Here is a 24,437-nt window from a genome sequence, read left to right on the forward strand (position 1 = left end):
TGTTGTATGTCTTGTGTCTGTGAGTGAAAGTACTGTACTTACTCTTTATAGAAGAAAGATTTTTCTGAGGCAAATAACCAACAAAATGACATATATGCCTTGTTAAATGTGTAGTTCTCTTTCTTACAAGGAGTTGACAGATATGGACAAGTTGGTGAAAGTAGAATACCTGCTTTTACTTTCATTTATTTGACAGATAGATATCATTTTACTTGGTAACAGAATAGCATGTTTTCTGAAGAGGAAATATAAAATGGTCTGGAAAAGGTGTTTCTTTAAAGTTGTTTTTTTTTTGGCCAGAAGTAATTTATTGCATTTGAAGAATAAGAATTTCTGAGCTTCTTATAATATTAAATTTCCAATATTCAACTTTTTAAGTTGAGTTAAGCTAGTAAATAGATTTTCATGATTTGACATGAAAAAAATTTTTCTTTTTTAACAAATGCAACTGTTGAAAAGTCAGGAAATAAAAGTAGACTTTAAATGTTGAAACTAGCAAGCAGGGTTACTTACTAATCTTTATCCATACTTTAACTCTTTCCTGGATTTCAAATCTACCTATGTTTCTGCTCTGAGGAATGACCCATGAAAATATTATACATCTCAATGTTTTCATTACTGATCCTATATAAGTTTTTGGTCAGTTTGCAATCAAAAAAATTGCTAGGATTATAATTGGCTGATTATGGTATAAATTCACTTGCTGATTCTTTTTGTGTGTTCATTATTACTTCTCCGTGTATGATAGCCTAATCCTTGACTGTAGGGATCATGGTTGAACTAAACATTAGTTTCATGAACCATCACGCTATTAAGACTGTTTTGCGTAGTAATGTATTTGTCAGCCGCCAATTAAAGACCGCTACTCAAACGCCATCCGTGTTCACGTTTTGAATTATGCTGTTGCATATTTGATTATAGATCCTACTGAATTAGAGACTTATTTAAAGTTATAAACTAAAAGTTGCATGGTGCAGGCTCAGGTGCAGAAATACTGCAGCTTACTGTATTGCTTTAAACCTGTTGACTGAAAACACTATATTAATGTGTGATTTTTTTTAACTTCCCGTCAGACAAAATAAAGCAATTTAGTAGGTCTAAAATTCAAATGTTGTCGTTGTATAAGTTCCTTTTCTGCTTAACCTCATGCCTTTTATGTCTTCGTTACCAGCGTTTAGGGAGTATTGACTCTCTTTATGTGCCTTTCTTTTACCCTTACCTACTATTAATTTTGAGAAAGATACAATGATCTTCACAAGCATAATGCTTCCACCAATACTTGTGGAAATAGCAAAGAATCAGAGACTATTTGGCTGATGCAGGTACTGAGAATGAATTTTTCTATGTAATCACGTTACTGCATATTAGAATTTTTGTACTGCACCATGTGGTGCTTGCTCATGCTTGGGAAATTCCCACTCATGCTGCAGTTAGCCAGGCTCATTACAAGAGAGAATTTTGCAATATTTTGCAATATTTGCAAGTCTGGTTTTGGAGACAATAACTTATCATTTACTGAAGCAATAATCTCTTGCTGTTATCTAAGTTATAATATAATCCTAGCTGCCGGTTTCCTTCTTTTTTTTTTTTTTTCTTGCAGCTCTTCTAATAAAAGCAAATCTAACATATGTAGCAAATCAGTAGTAAAAAAGATATATACAGTGTTGCTTAGTCATCTACTAGAATATGATTTCCAACCTTTTTCGCTTGAATGCAGCATTGCCTTGCTACCTGTCTTTGATTTTTCTGCCCCTGTTACCATATTCTACTCCAGGCATGTGGCATCCATTCTTTATAATCAGAGATGACCATCTAAGAATACTTACAGATCAAAAGGGAAAACTTTTGATCGATTGCCTGCTGTACTACCTTTGAATTGTATCAGTATTATTTTTCTTGGCCTTGGCTACCTGAGGACTGTATGAGCAACAGTAAGTGCTTAAAACAAAACAATGTTTGAGGAAGGGTTGGGTGATTTTATTTTGCCCCGACTTTGTCTTGTCTCATCTGTCCACGTTAGTACACATCTTGACCTTTACCTTGTGAGGCTGAGAAGTATTGTTCTGGTGATTCAAATGACCAACAGAGATTGTCCCTACACCTCCAGTGGGCTTTAAGCCTAAGCCAAGTGATAAGTACTGCTGAACTTTGGACTGTAGTATGGACACTCATTGGTTTGCGTTTTGAAGGGGAGCACAGCACTGAAGGAGACTTTTATTGCATTTATTGCATTTAAAAACAGCCCCATCCTTACCCCAAAACCAAACAATTAAGAATTTTGTGACTATTTGAACATGTATCATTGAAGATAATCACTGCTTTTGCTTTCTAGAAAAATGTTTAATCCAATATTTCTTTTAGATTATCTGATTTGTTAGTATTACGTAATAGAATATTAGAGTGATCTAATAATAAATGTGAAGTTTGTATAATGGAATACAAAGTGATGATTCCCTGAAGGCTGTTCACCGGCTTCCTAGAATGAAGACTTGTTGTCTCTATATGAGTATTAACCTAAGCCTGGCATGATTAACATGCATGTAACTTTATGGCACTTTATCTGAGTAAGTTTGATTGCAAGTCTCTGAATCAGTAACCTGTTTCCATAAAGGACAGAACATAAGTCAGTGCTTAGAGCCTTTGGAAGAATTTTGGGATTAATTCACAATTTTGAAACTATATTGTAGCACAGCAAACTGATTAGTTTTTATTTAATAGAGTACTTCAATCAAAAAAGATGGAGTTGAGAATTCTGGTGTTTAAACATTGGTTAAAAGTGTGCTTTATTTTATGAAGTTTTAGCTGCATATAGATATAAATATATAAGAGAGAATTAAAATATGTGATCAATTTGCCATTGAGAAAATGTCTGGTCGAAACGTGAACCTGAAGTTAAAACTTGTTCTCTGGCCCAGAGTCATAGTATACTGGGTGGTTAGGTGAATACATTTTGTGTAACTGGGGCTGTACAAACAGTAGAAGAGCAACAGGAACTGAATTTAACTGGAAAAATATGAAGAAATATTGTAGTTGAATTAAATATATAAGGTGTAAAAGTGCAACCATATACAGGGTAATAGTGGGTGGAATCAAAACAAACCCCCTCTCATTCAATTTTTTTAGCTATCCAGATGCTAGAAAATACTTTGTTCTTCATTCCAGACCATCTGTTATTCCTTATTATAACTGACATCACCACAGCTACCACAACTGTTAAAGAATCACCATATAAAAATGGCAAAACTTGCATATAAAAACAGCAAAACTTAGCACTTATTACATGGTTTTATGGAAAGAAAACTGCAGGAATCAGACTTTACAGTTTGCTGAAAGATTTTTCCTTTTTCTATGTAGTAGTACTGTAATAGAAGCAATGCCAGTTATGACGCACTGTATGAACTGTTCGATTATATGTGTGTGTATATATATATAAATTTTTATTTGAGTGTTCCGTAAGAATATGTTGCCTGATCTGAGAAGTTAAACACAGAGGCTTCTAGAATCTTTCTATTTAAACATAGTTGCATTTTAAAGAAAAGTTTATTAGGAAAAAGAAATTGATTACATGGATGTTTTTCATCATCAAATTGCCACTGAGGTTGGCAAGAAACAGCAGTACAAAATATTACCATTTTTAAAGGTCTTTTGAAGAGATTATTTTGATGTGTATAGTTTACACAGCCAGAAATTATGGATTTTTTTGTTTGTTTTGTTCCCTCCTTCCCCCCCCCCCCGCCTCGATAGGATTCTCATCCTGCAAAAAATACAGATGTGCCAAGTACTATATCTGGCATGCACTCTCATTCATGACTGAGGCTTTCTAGCAAGTTAGAAGTTTTAAATGGTATATATTGTATGGCATTAAGCACATGTCCATATTGCCAATTCTCCTAGTTTTATTGCATGTCACTTATTTGCTTTAAAAAAAAGCCTAGTTTTTACGGTCATGTGGTTTTGTAAGGGTTTCAGCTTTCTTTAGAAAAACACTTAAAATATTCCTACCCTCAAGGTTCTAGAGAGAGCCTTAAAAGTGGAAATTCTAAATGCTGAAGAACAACAAAACAAGTAAGTTTAGTATTTAACATAAAAAGACTTGCTTTTAAACGAAATAGCACGAGGCTTTTTGGTTGACTTGCGATTTCTGTATGCTTTTTTGTGTTAAGACAGAGTGGAATATACCTGTATCAGATTTTGAACTTGATCTTGGAAATGGGTATGGAGCAGTAGGCTGGAATTTGTGGCTGCATTGTGACACTTGCTCTGCCCATTGAAGTGCTGGACATCTTGATTGAAAGACTGTTGTAAACAGTCTATGGCTGTTGACTTTGAATGTCTTGAGTATTATTAACACAAATTAAATTTTTCTGTACTAGGACCTGCAAGGTGGGATGTGTATGCAAAGATGTGAAGATAAGAGCTAGCAGTGCAGAGTGCCAGAGATCCTTATGAAGAGTACCTTTGCTCTTTATAAGATAGGGTGAAGGGACAGTGATAAGTATTGTGAAAAATAATCACGTATAGACTTTTCCCAGACTGAAATGCTGGTGACCTTTGAAGTTTGCAAGCACATAATTGTCAAACTCGGTGAGGAGCTGGAGAAAAAGAGATAGAAATTAATTTCTGAAGTTCAGTGTTTTAAAAGTTCTCAAATTATTCAGTCCTGGAGTAAATTTTTTGCAGTTCCTTAGGTTTTCCAACCTGTTGTACCTATGTGTATTGACCTTGGACCTAAAGCTCACAAAACTTACCTGGAGCTCTGGGGATTATGTGAAAATGATGGGAGGAGTTCAGGTCCCAGTGATTTTGTTTGATCTGGAGGGGAAGTGATCTGCTGCTGTTTTTGGTGAAGAGCATTATAAAGAGGGTTGAATCTGGTAGGGTGCACAGAACTAAAGGGTCACTAAAAGCAGAAAAATGAGCAAAACCATATTTAGACTTCATTGACTGGGAAGCCCTGGAGATTCTAAAACAAATTTATATTTGCAAAGAATGATGATTGTATGGAGTGATGCTGGCAGGTGGCAGGAGGTAGTGCAAAGAACTGTTGCAGCGTGGTGATTTAGAATCATGCAGTAGTGGTCATTGAACAATGTTCTTATTTGTAAGATGTGTAACTTTCCTTGTATTAAGCTCATGCCTCGTATGGAATATGATTAAAACAAAGCTCGCAGATGATTTCTTGAAATGTAGTTTTACAATGCTAATGGCACGTGTCCATAGCTGACTAAGACTTCCCTAACACACGAGACTTGTCATCATCATTATTCTTGTTAGCCTCTTTGTAGTTTGCTTGTAGATAGTTGTCTAATTTCACTCATGTATTGTCTAACATTAAAGAGCTTATATGTAACAAGCAGTTGAGAATGAGCTTTTGCCGTAACAATAAACTTAGTAGTTGAGAGTAGATTTTGCCAGTGCAGCATCTTGCATCTCTTACAAATTCTTGGAGCCAGAGATGCTAAGGATCTCTGCAGCTTGCCTGGAGTAAAATGGACTGAAACTTCTGTCTTGAAGAAGTGGGGAAATTAGAGGGTTAGATGAAGGATAAACTTTTGAGGCACCTGGGTCCTATATTCACAATGCTGTAACTGTGGTAATACCTGTCACAGCCTTTTAGTATAACTTCTTTAGCCTTTGGAAGCTGCAGTATACCTATCTGCTAGTGAGGGACTCTGGCCTTAAAACACAGATTTTTAGACTTCAGGGGAAAAAGTTGTAAATGAAGAAATGTGGAGTCCTTAATCTAGTTCTAAGAGGGAATGAGGCATGGAGATGTTTGTGTTAGGCGTTTGATAGTTCCTCTTAATTTCTTCCTTGCTGCTGATGCTGATGCTATCATAAATGAAATTACAATGTAAGTTCTCTTGTTTCTTGTTACTCGAAGGTCTAACTTAGAGACTGTACTCTTATTTAAAACCATCAGCTTTTCTTATCAGTCTTTATATTTGTTTTCAATTCAGATAATGCAACTAAGTGTCTTAGCTACTAAACTGTGAGTGATAATATGAAATACAATGTAGAGGTTATGAACTTTTCCTAGAATGCATTGTACTTCAGAACTTTTAACATTTTTTTTAACCTAAAGTAAGATCACATATTTTAGGAGGCCATCACTTTGAATATTCTGCTTTTATTCTACTTTGTGACAAAAGATGATCCATCAGAAAAAAAAATAATTTCTTACGTAGTCAGTAGCATGAGTTTAAATTGCTTGTGTTGTGTAGCCTGCTGATACCAGTGTGTTTGTTCTCTACCTTAAGGACCCCAAAGAGCACATTGTGCATGGAAGTCTAACTCTGCACCTATGTATATTGTTAGCATTTCCTTACATTTAAACCATCATGCTATTATACTAACCCTGTTAAAACACAAAATAACTCTGTGCTTCATTTAATGTGACATGGTAGCTTTTGGGACTTTTGTATGTGAAAGCTTTGCTGTTTGGCCTGCCCTTGCAAGCCTTGTTGTGAAAACACGATGTGCTGACCCGCAGGTGGCAGCAGTGATCTGGCAGAAGAAGACCCCTCACCCAAAGTGTTAGTAGTGTTTTCTAAGTTGGCTGGAAAAGTGGACACAATGTTCATCTCCGTTGCTTTTTTTCCCTGTTGTCATTTGGTAAAAGACTTTTTATTTTTTGTTTGTTTTTGTTGGACAGTGCTTGACCTTTTAGACAAAGAATCTCTTTTAATCAGAAACCTACAAAAACTAAAGACTGTCTGAAGTTGTCTTTCTGTAAGAAAGATCATCGCTGATTTGATGGTATGATGTGTGGTGTCACCATGTAGAGGTGCTAAAATCCTGTTGCTAATGAAAATATTTTCATCTCAAATAGAGACCAAGAGAGTACTGTAGAAGAGCTAGAAGTTTGTGAATCCTGCAGGCATTCAAAATGGTAACATTCTGGCCAAATTTAGGTTTTATTATATTATTTATTCAGTTCCAACTCTCAGTGGATTTTTGTGTTTAGAAAAGGGGATAGTCTTTGACCTGTTGTCTTGGTTATAACTTCTCTTTTTTAAACTGAGTTTGTATGATGAAATCACGTTTCATCTCCCTCTTCCGCTTACATGTATTTCGTACATCTTTTTACCTGGATTTGTGTCTGGCATTCTGCTAAGATCACCTGTCCAAAATTATCACACAAATGGGAAGCATGAGGACTGCTTTTCCATACAGGAACAGCACAAACTCTTTGCTACTTAATGCTATTCAATATTAAATAATTATAATAAAATATTTTATATGTTGCATGCCCTCTTCGGAGTGTGCAAAGCATGTTTAATACATAATGTAGATAGCCTTAAAGGAATTCCAGTTTTTGTGATCAAACAGGTTATTTGTCTTCATTTGTAGTAGCAGAATGGGGAAGCCTTATATATACAAAAATTACTCTCTCTGCTGCAAAGCTGAGCAGAGAATTTTAATGAGGAAGTAGTTTTCAAAGGAGCCAGAGGGAGATCTGTTGATGCCCAGATATAGATAAATATGAGTGGTAGCTGGCACTGAATTCCATCAGGTAGACTTTAAATATTCAGCCAACGATCTGATTTCAGAGAATGTGTTCTATGGCAGATTAAGATGGTCTTTTGACTTTTACTCCCATTACTTCATGTTAGAAAGTTCTTAGAGTTTATTACAACTAGTCTGATCTTCCTTCAGCATTTTATCAAATACTTCACACAGTTACTGCTAAAGTGAGGTGGAAATGGTAGTGAGACTTAGAACGACTGGAGTTTCCAAGAGCACCAAAAATAATTTTAGTTATGCTATTGCATGTAAAAGTTGGCTTCACAGGATGATAAAATGAGGAGAGACTTGATTCAAAATGATTGAGTGCAGTTCAGGAATGTTTCCGAATTCAGTTATTTATAAGTAATACATTACCAATAAGGAACTGAAAGTAGTATTGCAGAACACTTTGCTTTCTAAAATTATTGGTATGAATAATATAAATTAAGACTGCATTTGAAATTTGGAAGTAAAAGTTTTATATATTATTACAAATATAAATAATTAAAGCTGTAAATAGTGTCAATAACCAAACCTATGGAATAATGCCTTGGTTTGTCCGTTAAGTAGAAATTAGAGAAGCTGAATCCATAATTCAAGGTCAATTTTTGAATGATCGCTTTGGTATTATAAAACTGGAAACATGCAAAGCAGTTTGATTTGTTGAAGAATTATGTTGTGAGCAATTTGTTTAGTAAGAGAAGACCTACAGAAAGCATGTGCCATTATTATTACTAAAATCCAATAAAAGATAGATTTTCAAATTTTTACCATGTGTGTGTAGGAGTTGCTTTGTACTGTAAAGTTATTTTAGATACCAGAATAATTTGTTTCATACTTTGAGTTCCTCTCTGTTAAAGTGTCCCTTTAGATTTGCTATTACTTTGACTATTGTGTGATATATAATAAAAAAAATAGTTTACGATAAAAGAAATTTAACAAGTAATTGAAATTGCAGATTGTGTGCCAAATGTGCCAAATGAAGTAATGGTATTTGCAGGGATATTGTATGAGTGCAGTAGCTGTAGGGAAACTACCATAAAACTGTTAAATACACTGCTCCCCCCACCCCTCCATCTCCAACCACTGTTATAAAAGCCTGAGAAAATAAAGCAATCTGACTGGATGACAAACATTCCAACAGATAAATTCATATACTATATATCAGGTGTTGCAACTTGTCGCCTATATTTCTCTTATGGTTTCTGTTGATCTACAAATTCAGGGACAGAATTAACATGGAAGAATTATTGGAAATAGCTGTTCTGTATTCCTATATGTTTCATATTGAGCAATCTTTTTCTTTAGGACCCGGCAGAATAGTAGTTGGAGCAAAGGCTAGGTGCCATTAGTTATGCTGCTTGCCTAAAACAACGCTTTTGCCTCTGAGCCACAGCAGACTTGAATGACATCAGGGCTAAAAGGAAAGTTGATCAAAATGAGCACAGGTTTATTTTAAGGCCGACTTTTTTCATATGCATTCTATAATCCAAACTTTTTGCTGACATAAACTCCAGAGTTTTTAGGGAAAAGTTCATTTGGATAGGCAGATCACCTCATTGAGGTTTGGTTTGATAGACTGCTTATCTGTGAATATGACTGCCAGCCTAAAGATGCATAAGGAGCACTGCGATTTTTGAATGCACCACATTTAAATGTATTATAGTAGTATATCATCAAAGATTTGTGGCTAACAGTGTAACTATATTTCTTCATACCCTTTGATTTACACTCAGATCTCCTCATGGATCCTTCCTTCTTAGCTTAACAGATTCCTGTCCTCAGGAAAGAAATTTAAAGATAGTCCAAAGCCATTGCTGGAAAATTTGAATAATTGTGTCAGAGTGTCAGAGTTTTCTTTCTCCAGTTGTGGAACAGGTTCATGATGCAATTCTCCTGTTCTCCTGTTTTTCTTCTTTCTTTTCTATTTCAGTAACTTTGGCATTACTTGTTGTAGCTAAATAGCAATTCATGATCTTTTTATTTTCTTTCAATTCACAAGATTGTGTATTTTGTAGCATGGTAGCTTCAGCTACAAGGATTTGTTTCTATAGTCTTCCTTTTTTGAGACTTCTCTGCAGCTGTGGCAACTATGGCAAAGTTCTTTGCAAACACCAAGCAGACGTTGAGCAAGGTCCTGTCTGTAAGGTGTAGTTTGCAAACCTTACCAAAACTGAATTATGCCCTCAGTATTTACAACAGTTAGTCTCCTTGTATTAGCGCACACATAATTTGGGAGTGAGTCCAATGTATTTGGTCCATGTGCCATCCCAGGATTCTGTAAATGTGGCACAGATGTGTGTTGTTTAGAGCCTTTTGGGCATCTGGAGAAAGAAGACCAGGATGAATAGAGCCCTATCTGGCCAGTTTGGCATATAATTCCAACAACAGGCCCAGGCCCGAGCAAGGAAATCAACATCTGCAACAAATACTTGAGTGGCTACAGGAACCAGGGCTCTCACTTAGTTCTACTTCTTGTCATCTTGATTTGTGAGTTTTGAATTTTTCAGAGATCTTGTATGCAAACCCCGAAGCTTAGGGGTTACAACTAGACCATCACCTTCACGGTACAGCGGTTAGCAAAGGTACTGGTTATAAAAGTTGCAAAGCAGTATTAGCAGTCTTCTACTTTTTCTTCTTAAAGTATATTTTTGGGAGAGATTACCATCCTCAGCCCTAGAGCGTTTTGTGAGCTGCAGAGAAGCTTGTTAGTTCTGCAGAAATGCTTTCACCAGTGTCAGTAATAGCAGTTGTCTTACACCTGACAAGTTTCATTCCTTCAGGGAATCAGACATGGATTTCTGATGGCAGTGGAATGGGAATTAACTTCTTTCTGGCCACTGCCACTAAGAAATGGGACTATAGTCATAAAACTGAGAAAGAATCTTTTATGAAACCTCATTTCAGAGGTTCTATGCATCTTTTCGTGGGTAAGATGCCAGTGGCTTCTAAGGAACTTAAAAGTAACAAAAACATGTTTAAAAATTATTTAATTCATGGTTTCTTGTAAATGCTCAAATTCCTCTGAGGATATTATAAAATCTAAGTGAAGATTACTGACTAAAACCCCAGTGTTAAACTAAAATATCATATTAGGTAGAAAATCAAATCTCATAAGTTAGACAACTAAAATAGCAGTATTGATTCTACCAAGAAAAGAGGATCTCAGATTCAGAGGAGGTCTTACTTCTAAAACAGACTTGGGAAGAAAAAGTAAGAATCAACTTCCGAAGCTTCTGACAATGGAAAACTTATCCTTTGTAAGGAAGACTTTCTTTGGAAATAAGAAAATGGCTCCTGGTTAACATTTATCATTCATAAGGTAGAGCATAGTAGAGCTGGCCAAAGATGTCTTCCTTTATACTTTTAAGGAAGTCATGTTCAATGTATCTGAAGAGTGGTTAGTCTTCCTAAACAAATACCTTGTTTATCTTCACTTAAAGGTGAAATGCTGTTTTGCAGAATATTATAGACAAATCGGTATCTGAGCTAGAAGACAGATCTTTTGTCTTGGTCAAAACCAGCATAGTGATGCATTGTTTATAGTTGAATATCAAGTGTATTTAGGGAAGAGCTATAAACCTGACTGAAAATTTAGAGCAGAATCTTCAAGAGAAACTAGACAAATTATCTCCAAACAACCCAAAAAGTCATTCACCCTGCCCTCCCCCCAAAAGAAGTATTTGCGAGTAAAAGATCTTAGTTGCCATGCAAGATTCATTCTGACAGGATGTTTGAGCATGTAGCTTGACTAGAGAAGTCAAGGCAAAGTAAGAATTTGCTGCCTCTGAAGGGGCGATGGTGTTGCTCTCCCCAGTTCCAGTTCTGGCTGTGCATGCCTGCTCTTTCCATTGCAGTAACTCTGGTGCAAATCTGACCTTTTGAAGCCCTGATTTAGCTCTCTAAACTACAAGAAGAAAAGTTAGGAAGGAAAGAAAAAGTAGTTTTCTGCTGGTTTAATTACGTAAACTGGCTCTCTGGGGAAAGGCATGACTGCCAGAACCAGTGGAAAGGAGCAGTCTCATTTTTAGATCACACCATGTCCCTTTGTTTGCTGACAGCAAGCTCTGTTGTCACTTTAGAATTCTGCTTATTTATTACGAAGAATGTATTTCGTTGTACAGATAGTATTTAGAAGATAATTTACTTTTAGAAGATAATTTGCTTTAGTGTACTTTACTTTTGGATAACTCTATCAACAGTATGTTTGAACCAAAGCCGTTTTCCTACTCCCACTCTGGAACAAAGGTCACAGCATAGGCACACAGGTTTCTCTCAGTCCAGTGTACTTGTACAGGATTATGACCAATCCTGGTTGCTTTATGAATAGATACAAGAAACTAGGTAATGAGGAATTTTGGTGCTGACAGACACACCATCCTATTATAGTTTGCTGAGAGTTCTTGCAGTGAATGTTGATATACATTCACAAAAGGGCAAGTAGCCGGAAGCTTTTCCATGGCAACGGGATTAGATTCCCCAAAAGAGAAGACTCGTTCTGTTTAAGATAAGGTTATATAATAGATAAGGGGAAGGGTATTTCTCTACTATGTATATTCAATTCCACAAGGTGCTTTGAACTTGCATTTTAATCTCCAGAGAAAGACTGAGAATACCTATAGTCTAAAAAGATAAATTTTGGTTTCCATATATACATAATTCAACCAGGAAATTTAGGTCATTCATTCAGTAAAAATATCCTTATGTAGAAGGAGAAAGCTCAAAATCATCTGCAGCAACTGCTTATTTTACTTGTATAGTGTTCTGCCAAATAGGGTCCTTATTTCTATACGCAGTTATCACAGAATGGTTGAGGCTGGAAGGGACCTCTGGAGATCATCTAGTCCAGCCCCCCTGCTCAAGCAAGGTCACCTAGAGCATGTTGCCCAGAACCGTGTCCAGACACCTTTTGAATACCTGCAAGGATGGAGACTCCACAACTTCTCTGGGCAACCTCTTCCAGTGCTCTGTTACCCTCAGAGTAAAGAAGTTTTTCCTCATGTTCAGATGGAATTTCCTGTGTTTCAGTTTGTGCCCATTGCCTCTTGTCCTATCACTGGGCACCACTGAAAGGAGTCTGGCCCCATCCTCACTGCACCCTCCCTTCAGATACTTCGGATCCCCCTTCCATCTTCTGTTCTGCAGTCTGAACAGGCCCAGCTCTCTCCGCCTTTCCTCTTATGAGAATTACTCCAGTCCCTTGATCATCTTAGTAGCCCTTTGCTGGACTCACTCCAGTAGCTCCATGTCTCTCTTGTATTGGGGAGCCCAGCACTGGACCCAGTACTCCAGATGTGGCCTCACCAGGGCTGAGTCAAGGGGGAGGATTACCTCCCTTGATGTGCTGGCAGTGCTCTGCCTAATGCAATGCAGGATACCACTGGCCCTCTTTGCCACAAGAGCACACTGCTGACTCGTGTCCAACTGGTTGTTCCACCAGGACCCCCAGGTCCTTCTCTGCAGAGCTGCTTTCCAACAGGTCAGCCGCCAGCCTGTCCTGGTGCCTGGGGTTATTCCTCTCTAGGTGCAGGACTCTACACTGGCCATTGTTGAACTTCTTGAGGTTCCTCTCTGCCTGTTTCTCCATCCTGAGTGGCATCCTCTGAGTGGCAGCACCACCCTCTGGCGTATCAGCCGCTCGTCCCAGTTTTGTATCATCAGCAAACTTGCTGAGGGTGCACTCTGCCCCATCGTCCAGGTCACTGATGAATAAGTTAAGCAGTACTGGACACCTGGGGGACACTGCTAGTTACAGGCCTACAAGTAGCCTATAATGGTTATAATACAACTGTACAGAGTTCACATGATCTCAGTTACAGCAGAGTTTTTTGGGCACTTTTGATTGGAATCCTGAAGCCAACAGTTGCATAACGGCCTTAGCATTCTTTAAAAAGGCACTGTCCGACTGACAGCCATCAATTCTAAAAACGAATCAGTGACGCCTGGTTTGCCTTCGTAGTTACTGTTACCCTGGAAATTAGATTTTTGAATAAGGTCTCCTATCTGTATATACTTGGGCCATGCTTCAGGACACTGTAGGAAACCAGATTGAATTCTGTTGCTCATATAACTACCTGCTTTTTTAGGGAGAATTGTATCAGAGGAGGTACTTCAATGGCACCACCATATATGTTACAAGAATTTTTAAAATTTCTTTACAAATTATAGCTTGAACGTTTATATAATACAATATTTTATGTAGGGCTAATTAGCAGGATAGTGTATTAGACTTTTTCATTAAAATTAAGTTTTATGTCTGGGAATTAGTTAAACAGATCTTTCAATATATCTTTACCTTGTTTAATGATAGTTGTATTTGACACAGCGGCAGTGTCTGCTGTAAGACACTCTAAGTATGGAATAAGAATGTATTACTGGCCTGAGTATGTTGTCATCTTGTGATTATGAAAATAAATGTAAACTTTTAGTTATATCATTTTAAAAATAGAAGGAAAGTTAGCTAGCTTACACTAACAGCTATGCTAGCCTTCCTTTAGTGTTGAGTTCCTCTTCTGATTCTGGATAACCTTCAGGTAAAGTAAAATATTGGTGGTACTTGCCCAGTTGTCTCATAATCTGTGAAAATACCTTTCTGAAGTGTTGTGCGTGCATGGTACATGATCAGATAAAGAAAACAGGAGTGAGATTTTGTAGGAGGAAGATCAAACAAGTGCTGTTCCTGGAGAGAAAAGTGTTACGGACTAGGGCATAGCTAATGAGGCACTAATTTGTGTTGATCTAGAGCAATCTAAGGGAATCTTCTGGCTCTATGCCTCCTTTCAGAAAGATATTGGAAGGAGCAGCTAGCCAGGGCTTGAAGCCAACACAGTAGCTGCAGCCGCAGTCCAAAGTATAAGGGGTGCTGCTGATGCCGTCAGAGTCCTTCCTGCTGTCTGCAGTGTGAATGTTCTTTCCATTTGATTAATGATTTGTTCTAATGTATCCTTTTCCTTCCCTTATTTTGTTTTCTAATTAGCTAATTCGTCTTCCTGCATACCAACGTGAATATCTATACTTCAAAAAAATTTGAGTAACAATTTGTGAATAAAAATGGTTACAACAATTGTACTGTCTATTCTGCTTGTTTGTTCTGGTCATTTCCTTTGCCTGTTTTGTTTATACAGATTCTGAGTTATTTGGATGATATTTATTTTGCCTTAGTAATCTATCTAACCTAGATTGCTCCTTAGCTGTAATTGTAATAAGCAAGACTAATATTCATAAACACATGTGAATAGAAGAATAAATACTGTTGTTTTCTTTTGGTCAAAGAATCTCATTAAATTCTGTTTATAGAGTTCTGTTATACTTGTAGACAGATAAATAGAAACAGCCTAAAAATTCAGTGTTGCTTGTGTGATTCTTTCCCATTTCTTAATAAGCTTTATTTATTTATTTTTTTTATGCAGAGATCTGAGGGGTGTTATAGTTACTCTGAGTGACAGTGGGCATCTTCAGTGTTCCTACCTTGGAACTGATCCTTCGCTATTCCAGGCTCCCAAGATCGAATCTAGGGAAATAAACTATGAGGAACTTGATGCTGAAATGAAACAGCTTCAGAAAATTATCAAGGAAGCCTCAAAAACACAAGGTACACTCCCTCCCTTTTCTACAGTTGTACATACTTCTAACTGCCTGGCTCTCACTTAGCCCTGTAAATTGCTCTATATTTAAATCATGTTTTACAGGAAATGTAATATTTAATATGTTCAACTTAAAAAAGTTCACTTTCTCCTGATGACAAACATACAAACTAAATCATAGACTGTATGGCTCTTGGATACACAGTGTATTTTTATTTTCATAATGTCCGTTGGAACTTGCAAGATATTTATGTCAGATTGCAGAGAATTCTTACTAGTGCTAGGTTTCAGAGAAAAATTGCAGGTAAAAGAAGGGAAGAAAATTTCCGTAATTTCATGCATGCAGTCCAATATACTTTTCAGCCTTTAGAAAGAGCAAAAGTGTTGCCAAGTTCTATTTTTTATTACAAACGGCTTCTTAAATGTCATGCAATTAACAAAGAATGAATTGTGTTAAAGCAACTGTTCTGCTACCTCTTTCAGAAGCAGTTATATTTGAACATGGCGAGAGATATGAAAAGTATTGCACAGAATAACTGATCATGTTAAGCTCTGGAATTTAAACGCGTTGCTAATAACTTATATTGCACTTGTTCAAATAATGGCACAGTATTTCCACAAAGATCCTTCAAAGATTGTGTTTTCATAACTTGAGTTTTCAAACAGTACATCTGTCTTGCATTGGGAATCGGAAGCATGTCATTTTACAGGAAACTGTGGAAAAAAGATCTTAGACAAGTAGAAAGTACCAGTTAAAATCTTTTCTTGGGGATAGTTAACATGTTCTCAAAATGTATATTAAAAATTATAGTTATTTATGTGAAAAAGGGAGCTAGAAAGCACACAGTTGGAGTCTGTAGAAAAAGAGTAGTTTGTTAGCTGCATTCATTAACTTCATTCTTCAAGTCAAAGATTTATTCTCTGTAATTGCATGTAACTTTTTCCATTACTATTGTGATAGACTAGTATCAGGGTTTTTTACTTTAACAAATCCAGTAATTGGTTATTTAAACATGCACACATATCTAAAGTTCCATTGCTTTTACCATAATCTTTACTGCAAATATTAGAACATTTTGTCTGGCTATCATAACCTATAGGAAGAAAAGCATGATGGAGGGAATCAATCAATTTGTGAGCAACTTTTCTATAACTTGCATTTTGATATGTTGTGCCAAATATATAGGGAGGGAACAGGAAGCGGGAGGGGAGGTGGGAAAAAAGTGGGGAGAGGGGTGGGAAAGGAGGAGAAGGGAGTGGGGGGTGGAGAGGGGAGGAGAAGGAGGTAGAGAGGTAGAGGGGAGGAGAAGGGGGCGAGAGGGGGGAATAAAAGGGGGGGCAGGGGGGAGAGAAAAACTTAACTGTCCTTTATAACTTCTCTAATAAAAATATACTGTTGTGAGATTGCCATGTTTATTGTGAATATTGCTGACTTTTTCCTCTTTTTATCCCTCTGTTAATTTTTTTTCTTCCTTACAATCTTTCTAAGGTGTCACAGTACTGTTTTCACAGATCTTACTGATGTTCTTTTCTTTTGGAGAGGTGGTCTAAAGAGATCTTGCTTAATTTTAATTGGATGTAAAACTTACCAGAAAACTTTTGTTACAACAAAACATGAAAAATTTTATAAAAATGCCTTTTAATTTGTGATGTTTTGCTTTTGTCTCATTTTGGCCTTTTTTCAGATCTTTACCTGAGTCCTAAAATAACTTAATCATGGATAGTTGAATACAAACGCTTTTGAACACAGGTCACCATTCAGTTACTTTAAATGTGGTCTTTAAAATGAACCATTGATTTTTCTGTCTTGTGTATTCATATGTGTGCAGTAAGATCTTGTGTTGTTCTAAAAACTGTCTGCCCTTATATGGAATTAATTTTTCTTTGTTTCATTTTGACTTCCAAAAATGGAAAGTTTTTAGAATTAGATCATCATATTAAAAATGTAGAGTGGTTATTTCCATAAATATGTTTTGTCTTTCTGTCCAGTGCTGACCATTAAACTGTTGAACTTTAGTCACTTTATACTTTCAGGGAAGAAGGATTTATATTATAAACTGTTGTAATATTTTAAAACCTTTTTTAACTGTTATATTAACTTAAATCTAATGTTACTTGCATCAGTCTGGATATATAACTGATTAAACATGGGTGCTTTGGTGTAGTTTAATACTAACAAAAAACTGATGCCTATGTGTAAACTTAGGCTGTGGTCTCTGTCCTTTTTCTAATAGAAGAATGACTGTGTGGCAGACCTTGTGTCACAGTTTGCTTGAAGAAACAACCTGAAGAAAAAAGATTAAATAGGGTTGGAAAAGATAGATCTTTTCTTATTCGTATAGGTGGAATGGGTTGTGCTAGTTGTGTACCATTGGCAAAACCAGCTGTGTGCATTTGATTATGATAGTATGAAACAGGCTTTGGCTTCTTTAGTAGATGATATTGGAGGCAAAATGTTTTGGTTTCGCTATTTTTTTCTTGTTGTAAAGGGAGGCATTGTTTCTGACCACAAGAAAATGGAAAGAAAACTTGTTCTCCTTTTCATCAGAATCCTTAAATCCTTCCCCCATCTTTATTGTTAGAAGGAGACATAATGTGCTACCAGCTAGTTCTAAGGTCATCTTTAGTACTCTAGGTGTAATAAAATTCTTGCAGCTTTCTGGATGTGCTCGCTTTCCTTAATTATTCAGTTGATATGTTAATTTCTTAGTTAGTTTGAGTGTTTACTGTTTGCTACGTTAGGAGCTAAAACTTCTTTTTTTTTCTTTTTCCAATACATTTAATATTAAGAAATAAAAGTACTTTTCAGAAAGACACAAATAATTTAAGGAGTTAAGAGAGTATTTTTTTTTTCCAGAAAAGATTATGTAATTCCTCACGATATTTAAATACCTTGCTTTTAACCCTTACAACTTCTTTACACATGTGAATCTGCATAAAGTTTTATATCTTGGATATAAAACAGTTGGTAGCATTTTTTGCCTTGTATGTAGACATTCCTTGGAATCACCATATTACAACCAAACTCCATATAGCATTCTGTATGTAAAACTTTATTATACCTTCCCATGCAGAGGAATTTCTAAAATGCATTCTAATTATGTTCCAGTATTAGTCACAGAATATTTGTCTAATGTATTAACTACCAAATTATTTAGATGAAAGTGTACCATGAGAGATATGTGCCATGTGTTTTGGAAATGGAGTTGTATTTACTATACATGTATATATGTGATGAAAGAAGTTTCAAAATTCCTTACAGGCTTTCTGGAGTCCTTGAAGACCGTGGGTAGTGGCTGTAAAATCCCGTTACGAAACACATCTAAATACTTTATCATCCATAAGACAGAAATCCAGACTGGAATCCAAGTTTAAGTTGCAAAATTGAAAAACTTCTTTGTTCAAAAAACAGGCATTGCTATTTTTTCCTTTACAGTAGTTGCTATAATGATATTAATGACATAAAATTCTGATAAATTTGATGCTGTTGAAATCATTTGAATTTTAGAAATTTAACTGAACATTTGTTAAAGGAGAGCTGATTTGCTTTTTCTCTTTTTCTTGCAGATGTTTTGCCCAAATCTGAAAGACAGAGAGATCTAATTGTCACTGCAGAAGTTTCACCTGAACTGGATGCAGAATCTGTATGTACCTTTATAAAAAGGAAATTTTTACAGTAGCGATGACAAACAGTTCAGATCCTTGGGAATGGAAATTAGAAATAAATTGAAAATAAGTCAATAGCTATTGTTTTTTATGTAGGAGTTTAGATATGTAAAATGCTATACAATGCTAACACATAGTTGTTCACGGCTGCCTGTTAGGTGAGTAGATGTAAGCTGTTTTTAGATCTTTAAACAGAAAAGAAATGCGGGTTGTTTTTGTAGGAGAAAAGCACATTTCGCAGCTGGCTTATTTTTTATAATTTAATAACTTGCCATGCACAAGCAAACACATGCTATTTTGAAAGTTCTCTTTCCCTCTGTTTTATATGAATAGCATCTAAGGCTGCTTGCCTTGGCATTTTGGGTAACGTTGTCTTGTGCATTTGTTTCTTGAACAGATGCGTCAGGAAATTTGAATGTTTATTCTGTGAAAACATTGATTTCATACACGAGTAAATAATGATTGATCACAGAGGATCTATACTAAAGTGCATGGATCCTTATTGAATAAAGCAGTATTGGGCACTTTTATCTGCAGTCCCACGTATACGAATGAGGCATTGCAAATGTGGCCAAATACAATTATTCACCTTACAAAAAAAGTTTAAAGGAGACAGGGCAGAAAGATGGCAAAAATTCCAACTTATTTTACAGCTTGTCATATAGCGTAAGCATTATGTCATAAACACAGTTAAAACATCTGAAATGTGTGATTATTATATATTTGTTTATATTTGTGGGACTGAGCTTGTGCATAACACCCAGAAGTATGTCTATTAAAATGTGCTGTTATGTTAATTATGTATGCTTATTATGTTAATTAGAATAACTGAATTTATCTATTATCTTCTGTCTGGGGACCTTTCGATTTTAGCCAAGCAAAACTAGGCAAAGGAAAATTTCCTTAGAGTTTGGAATAAATTTCTAATAGCGAGAAATGTTACAGCAGTTAATAATATGAGATGAAACAGCAATAAGTGTCCTCCTGTGGATCTCTTAAAGATAAAAGGTACAAAACACCCAAAGATGCATCACAAGAAGTGATCTTTCTCTGACAAGGTATCATTTGCTACTCTCTGATGCAGCAATCTAATTAGAGTTTACTCATCTAATATGCATATGTAGTTTATAAAAAATTAAAATAAAATTTAGGAGAGTTTATCTTCTCTCCTGAAATTTTTCACATGAACCTTTCAAATGTGTACCTCATTTTACAAGTATAACTATAATTAATCATTTCTGGCCACTGATTTCTGTAAAACTGATTTTCAGGGCTACTTATTGTTTTAAAAACACACATGAAACTGCTTTTTAACACTTTCTTTTACAAATCTAACAGCTATCTTTAAATAAAGTCTGTTATTAATATTACTAATATTATTTGATAAAGAGAAGTTTTTTAATATGTCCTGGCGCTTGTATGTTGAAAAGACTAATTGGTGGAAAAAGGGAAAGAGAGTGACAGGATCTTGGCTAGCAGCAGTAATTAGGTCACATCGCTTAGAACTATTAGATCCACAGAACGCTCTGATGTTGTTGTATTCATTTGCTTAATCTTGCAGATGTAAATGATCCGTTTCAGCTATAAGCAACTCAGTATATCAAACGAACCACAGCCTTGAATCTGTAGTGTTCACGGCTGTCACTATATCTTAATTTCCTGTGAGGTAGAATTTCCTAGGGGTTCTTTCAGTAACCATCTAGAGGAGGACAGTCCGATAAGGCACTTCATGGGGAAGAATCAGCACAGCAAATCTCAGAACAATTTTCAGGCTTCCACAGTGATCTCAGATACTACAGGCTTGCGAATATTATCTCTGCGCTTGTGAACAGACTTAAATTGCCATGTGGGTGGGTAGAAGCAAAGAGTATAAGCATGTTAAAATGGATTAGATAAGCAAATGGAGGACAGTTCTGGTTATTTAAACCCACCTCCTGAATGCAGCCTCTGATTCAGGAAGCCCGAGCTGATTTCTGAAAGCTGGATATGGTATACCTGGGCAGGGATCACCCTCTTTGCCTCCTGTGCTATTGCTTCAGGATCAACCACTGGTCCCCATTAGAGATGGTGGGCTTGACAGACCAATCTTTTGATCCGGTGTGAAAGTCCTTATGTTTTTAAACTGCAAATATAAATATATATATATATTTATTTATGCATACATAGGTATGTAGGTATGTATCTATATGAAAGACCTACTTGTAGAACCCAGAGGGAGCCTACTGACTTTTTGACTTCTCAAGAACTCTGCAGATGTGGACCTTACACTAGCATCTTGGGATGAAAAGGAGGGTGGGTTAGAGTGCATCAGATTGTTCTTAATTTACTGTTTTATCATGAGAAAGTATAATTTTACGTTAGTGCATTTTGGTATTTTAGCAATAGTTAAGTAATTCTTAAAAAAAAAAAAAAAGAAAAAAAAAGGTTTAGACAAATAAGAATACTTCCTTAAACTGTAGAGACTGCCCTTGCAAAATGATATATGAGCATAAAACAAGATATTCAAAAAACCTGCATGACCAAGATGAATTTTGCTTTTGATGGAATCGCTTATTGACTTAGACATAAGTGGGAGCAACAAGATGCCCACCATAATTTTCTTTTGAAGTTCAAGATATATTATTCTGATTGTAAGATAGTGTGCGGTGATTATATAGTACATACTGTGGTGTGTATATAATATATTGGTGGATTGGAAGTCACCTTTCCTTGCTGAATAACAGAAGGAATTTCCAAAATTTGAATAAATATACAGTAGAAAGAAGTGTGCCAAGCAAAACAGTTTCAAATATTCATATATAGATCAAAGTGTATTAGCTTCTTATATACACAACTTTCATGACCTTTTGCTAGCCTTTTTGCAGAGGCATTATATTTTCAGAAGGAGCTCAGAAATGTATTTTGTGTATTTTAATCTGTCATTGAAGTGATAAGTCCTTTACAGTTAATTGCCTGTTTACCAAGTTGATGGTAGGAGAGTAATATTGCATTCATTGTGTTCACTCATTCATGTGTAATACTGAATATACTCAGTTTTCATCTTTTTCTTCACAGCAAGCCGTTGACAGTGAGGTAAAAGCAGAGGCAGTTCCATCAGTCACAGTAAAGGTACTGTGCCTAGCTCAAACTGTAGCACTCAGATAGTGGTGGTAAATTCTAGCAAACCTGTCTATTTTCTGTCTGTTTCACTGGGACCATGAACATTAGTAGAATTTCAAATGCAATATATACCTAAATTCTTCCTTCTTTTTCTTAATATGACAAAGTGCTCTTCTTGCAAGCTTTCTGCTGAAGTTAAGGTGATTGGAATTTTATTTTTGATATATTTATGTCTCTTAAGAGACATGTAAAGACTTATGATGGGATGAAGTTATTTTTGAAATTTTAAGAACAATTTTTACAACATTTTTCAAAGGGAATATATGTCAGTTTGTGCAAAACTTGAAAATTGTTATCTTCAGCTGCTTCTTTAGTTATAAATAAGCAAAAATAGACTTTGTTTTCTAAAAAAAATTCATATTTTTAGTTATTATTACCAGAAAAGTCAGAAAATCTAATTTAAAATTCACACTATTTTAGCCCTCACTGAGGGTTTCTGCCTGTGCTTGATTTTAAAGAAAGCGTGTGTGTGTGTGTGTGTGTGTGTGTGTGTGTGTGTGTGTGTGTGTGTGTGTGTGTGTTCTCTGCAAGTGCAATTTCTCCTTGGTATTGCACCCAAAGGACTGTGATTTTATTTCTCAGTTTGATGGTGGCTTCTGGGAGTACCAGCAGAGCAAAATCACGGCCTTGTTTTTGAGAACCTTGCAAGTTTTCCCTCTGTCTGGAGTGAAAAGTTCAAAACCTAACTGGACTATTATTGAATCAGTTTCTCTTACATTAGTGTAGTTTAATTTCATTTAGTCCAGCATCCTTCTATACTTCTTTTTATGCTAAGATGATATAAGATTAAATTCTAATCCTGACTGAGTTGTGATAGTTTTGCTATGAAAACCCAAAGAAGTTTAGATGAACTGCCCTGGGCTTAGAATCGGACTGTGAACATATGGGTGTCTTAAAATATATAACACAAATTACCTCTGGAGATGTATGAATTTATCAGTACTTAGTTTACATTGGAGCTAATACATTGTATAGGTGACTTGTTGTAGATGAAAGTATTGTATACAATTGCCAAATTCTGTTTTGGAGAGGGGTTACGATTTTAGTATTAGGAATGCAGGTAATGCCCATTATTCTCTCTCATCCGATCATTATCTCTAATATAAGGCCAATGCCAAGTGCTATTTAAAATCAGTATGGATTTGTTCATGTGTTGAATATGCTTTTTGTGGAAAGATTTTATACTTTCCCATTCTATTTCCCTGTTCATGCATCTTGCACATTTTAACAGAACCAAGATAGTAAATCTAGGAGTTATCATGCATTCCAATTTTTGCAGAATATTTTTTCTGGGATAAGTGCTTTTAACTGATCTTCACATATGTCTCAAAATCAATTGTAGTTGATGGGAAAATTCTTTTAATTAGTGGAATTTAAATTCTTTATTTATGAAGTTACAAACATTGGTCATTATTAAAATAATAAATATGAATACGTTATGGTTGTTTTATGACTCCCGTCAGACTAAATTGAACTTGAACACTGAATTTGAACAAGCTGAGAACAATTTTGAACTTTATTTTGACAAGTGTTAAAATTAAATCTTATCTGGAATTAAACTGCAGTGAGTTTATATGAATACTTTTGCAAGTTTTCTGCAATATAGATAAGGCTAATAGTAAATGTAGTTTGGCTGTTACAACGGTGAATATGGCACCTGAAAAAATCTACAGGCAATGCATGACGCTGTAAAAAGTTTCCAACATTTGTGACACATTTTTATATTAAAATGTTAAAAGGGACAGCCGCAGGCCTATCAGAAAAGTTTTAATAAAATCATGCGCTTTTGACAAGAGCTATTGGATGAGAGCTTCTCACTTCAGGCTCTTATATACAGCAAAAAGCAAAGCATGACTTGAAACGGTTCTCTAACTGCAGTTGAGTACCGGAGACAGTTACTTAAGGACATCCTTGGAAAACGCGGTTTGGAGGGCCAGGCTTTAGGCAGGAAAGACATGGTCACAGCATGAAGTATTCTGGCAGTTTTAGGTGGTTTATGGCCCTTCCGTGCATTAAAGAAGTTGGTGTAAATTAGACTTCATAAAGTAACCTGATAAATTAGATGTAGTCAGCACTCTGACTGGAAAACATATAGATATTGGCTCAATTAGATTTGAAGGGACTAATTTGGGTATAGTAGCTGCTTTGGAAAGTTAATAAATAGTCAGAAAATTAGCTTGCACTGAAATTTTTGAGGTTGTAGTAAGCAGTCTGGCAGTGTCCAGCTAGCTGGCTTAAAGGTAATGCAAGTGCGTTTATGCAGCTGCATTCACTGAACTATTTCAAGTCTGATGTAATTCAGAACTGAGGACAAAAATGGATTTTTCAAAATGTGTATGTGTCCCTCTTTCCTTCTTTTTTTTTGGGGGGGGGGGAGGTAAAATACAGTTTATCTTCAAAAGCAATTTGTGGAAAAAAAAATTATTTTGGAACTGCCCTGAAATGGCATTTACCAGTGACTTTAAGGGTCACTATTTTGTTTATAAATTTTCTGAAGTGTGCAGTCTCATGCTTGCAGGT

The 24,437-nt window shown here is 35.8% G+C and overlaps 1 protein-coding gene across 5 annotated transcripts in view; it reads left to right on the top strand.

The window, feature by feature from the left end:
• BBS9 (Bardet-Biedl syndrome 9) overlaps positions 1-24,437 on the top strand; it is a 319,236-nt gene that overhangs the window by 45,506 nt on the left and 249,293 nt on the right. For all 5 annotated transcript variants that reach the window (XR_010387693.1, XM_026100770.2, XM_064506543.1 and 2 more), the window contains 3 exons: positions 14,919-15,100; positions 18,660-18,736; positions 21,813-21,866. Coding sequence is in view for 4 of the 5 variants with exons in the window: in XM_026100770.2 (XP_025956555.2) it covers positions 14,919-15,100; positions 18,660-18,736; positions 21,813-21,866 (313 nt within the window). In the remaining variant the exon portion in view is untranslated. The remainder of the gene's footprint in view (positions 1-14,918; positions 15,101-18,659; positions 18,737-21,812; positions 21,867-24,437) is intronic.

This window comes from Dromaius novaehollandiae, chromosome 2 (genome assembly GCF_036370855.1).
Source record: "Dromaius novaehollandiae isolate bDroNov1 chromosome 2, bDroNov1.hap1, whole genome shotgun sequence".
NCBI classification, from domain to species: Eukaryota; Metazoa; Chordata; class Aves; order Casuariiformes; family Dromaiidae; genus Dromaius; species Dromaius novaehollandiae.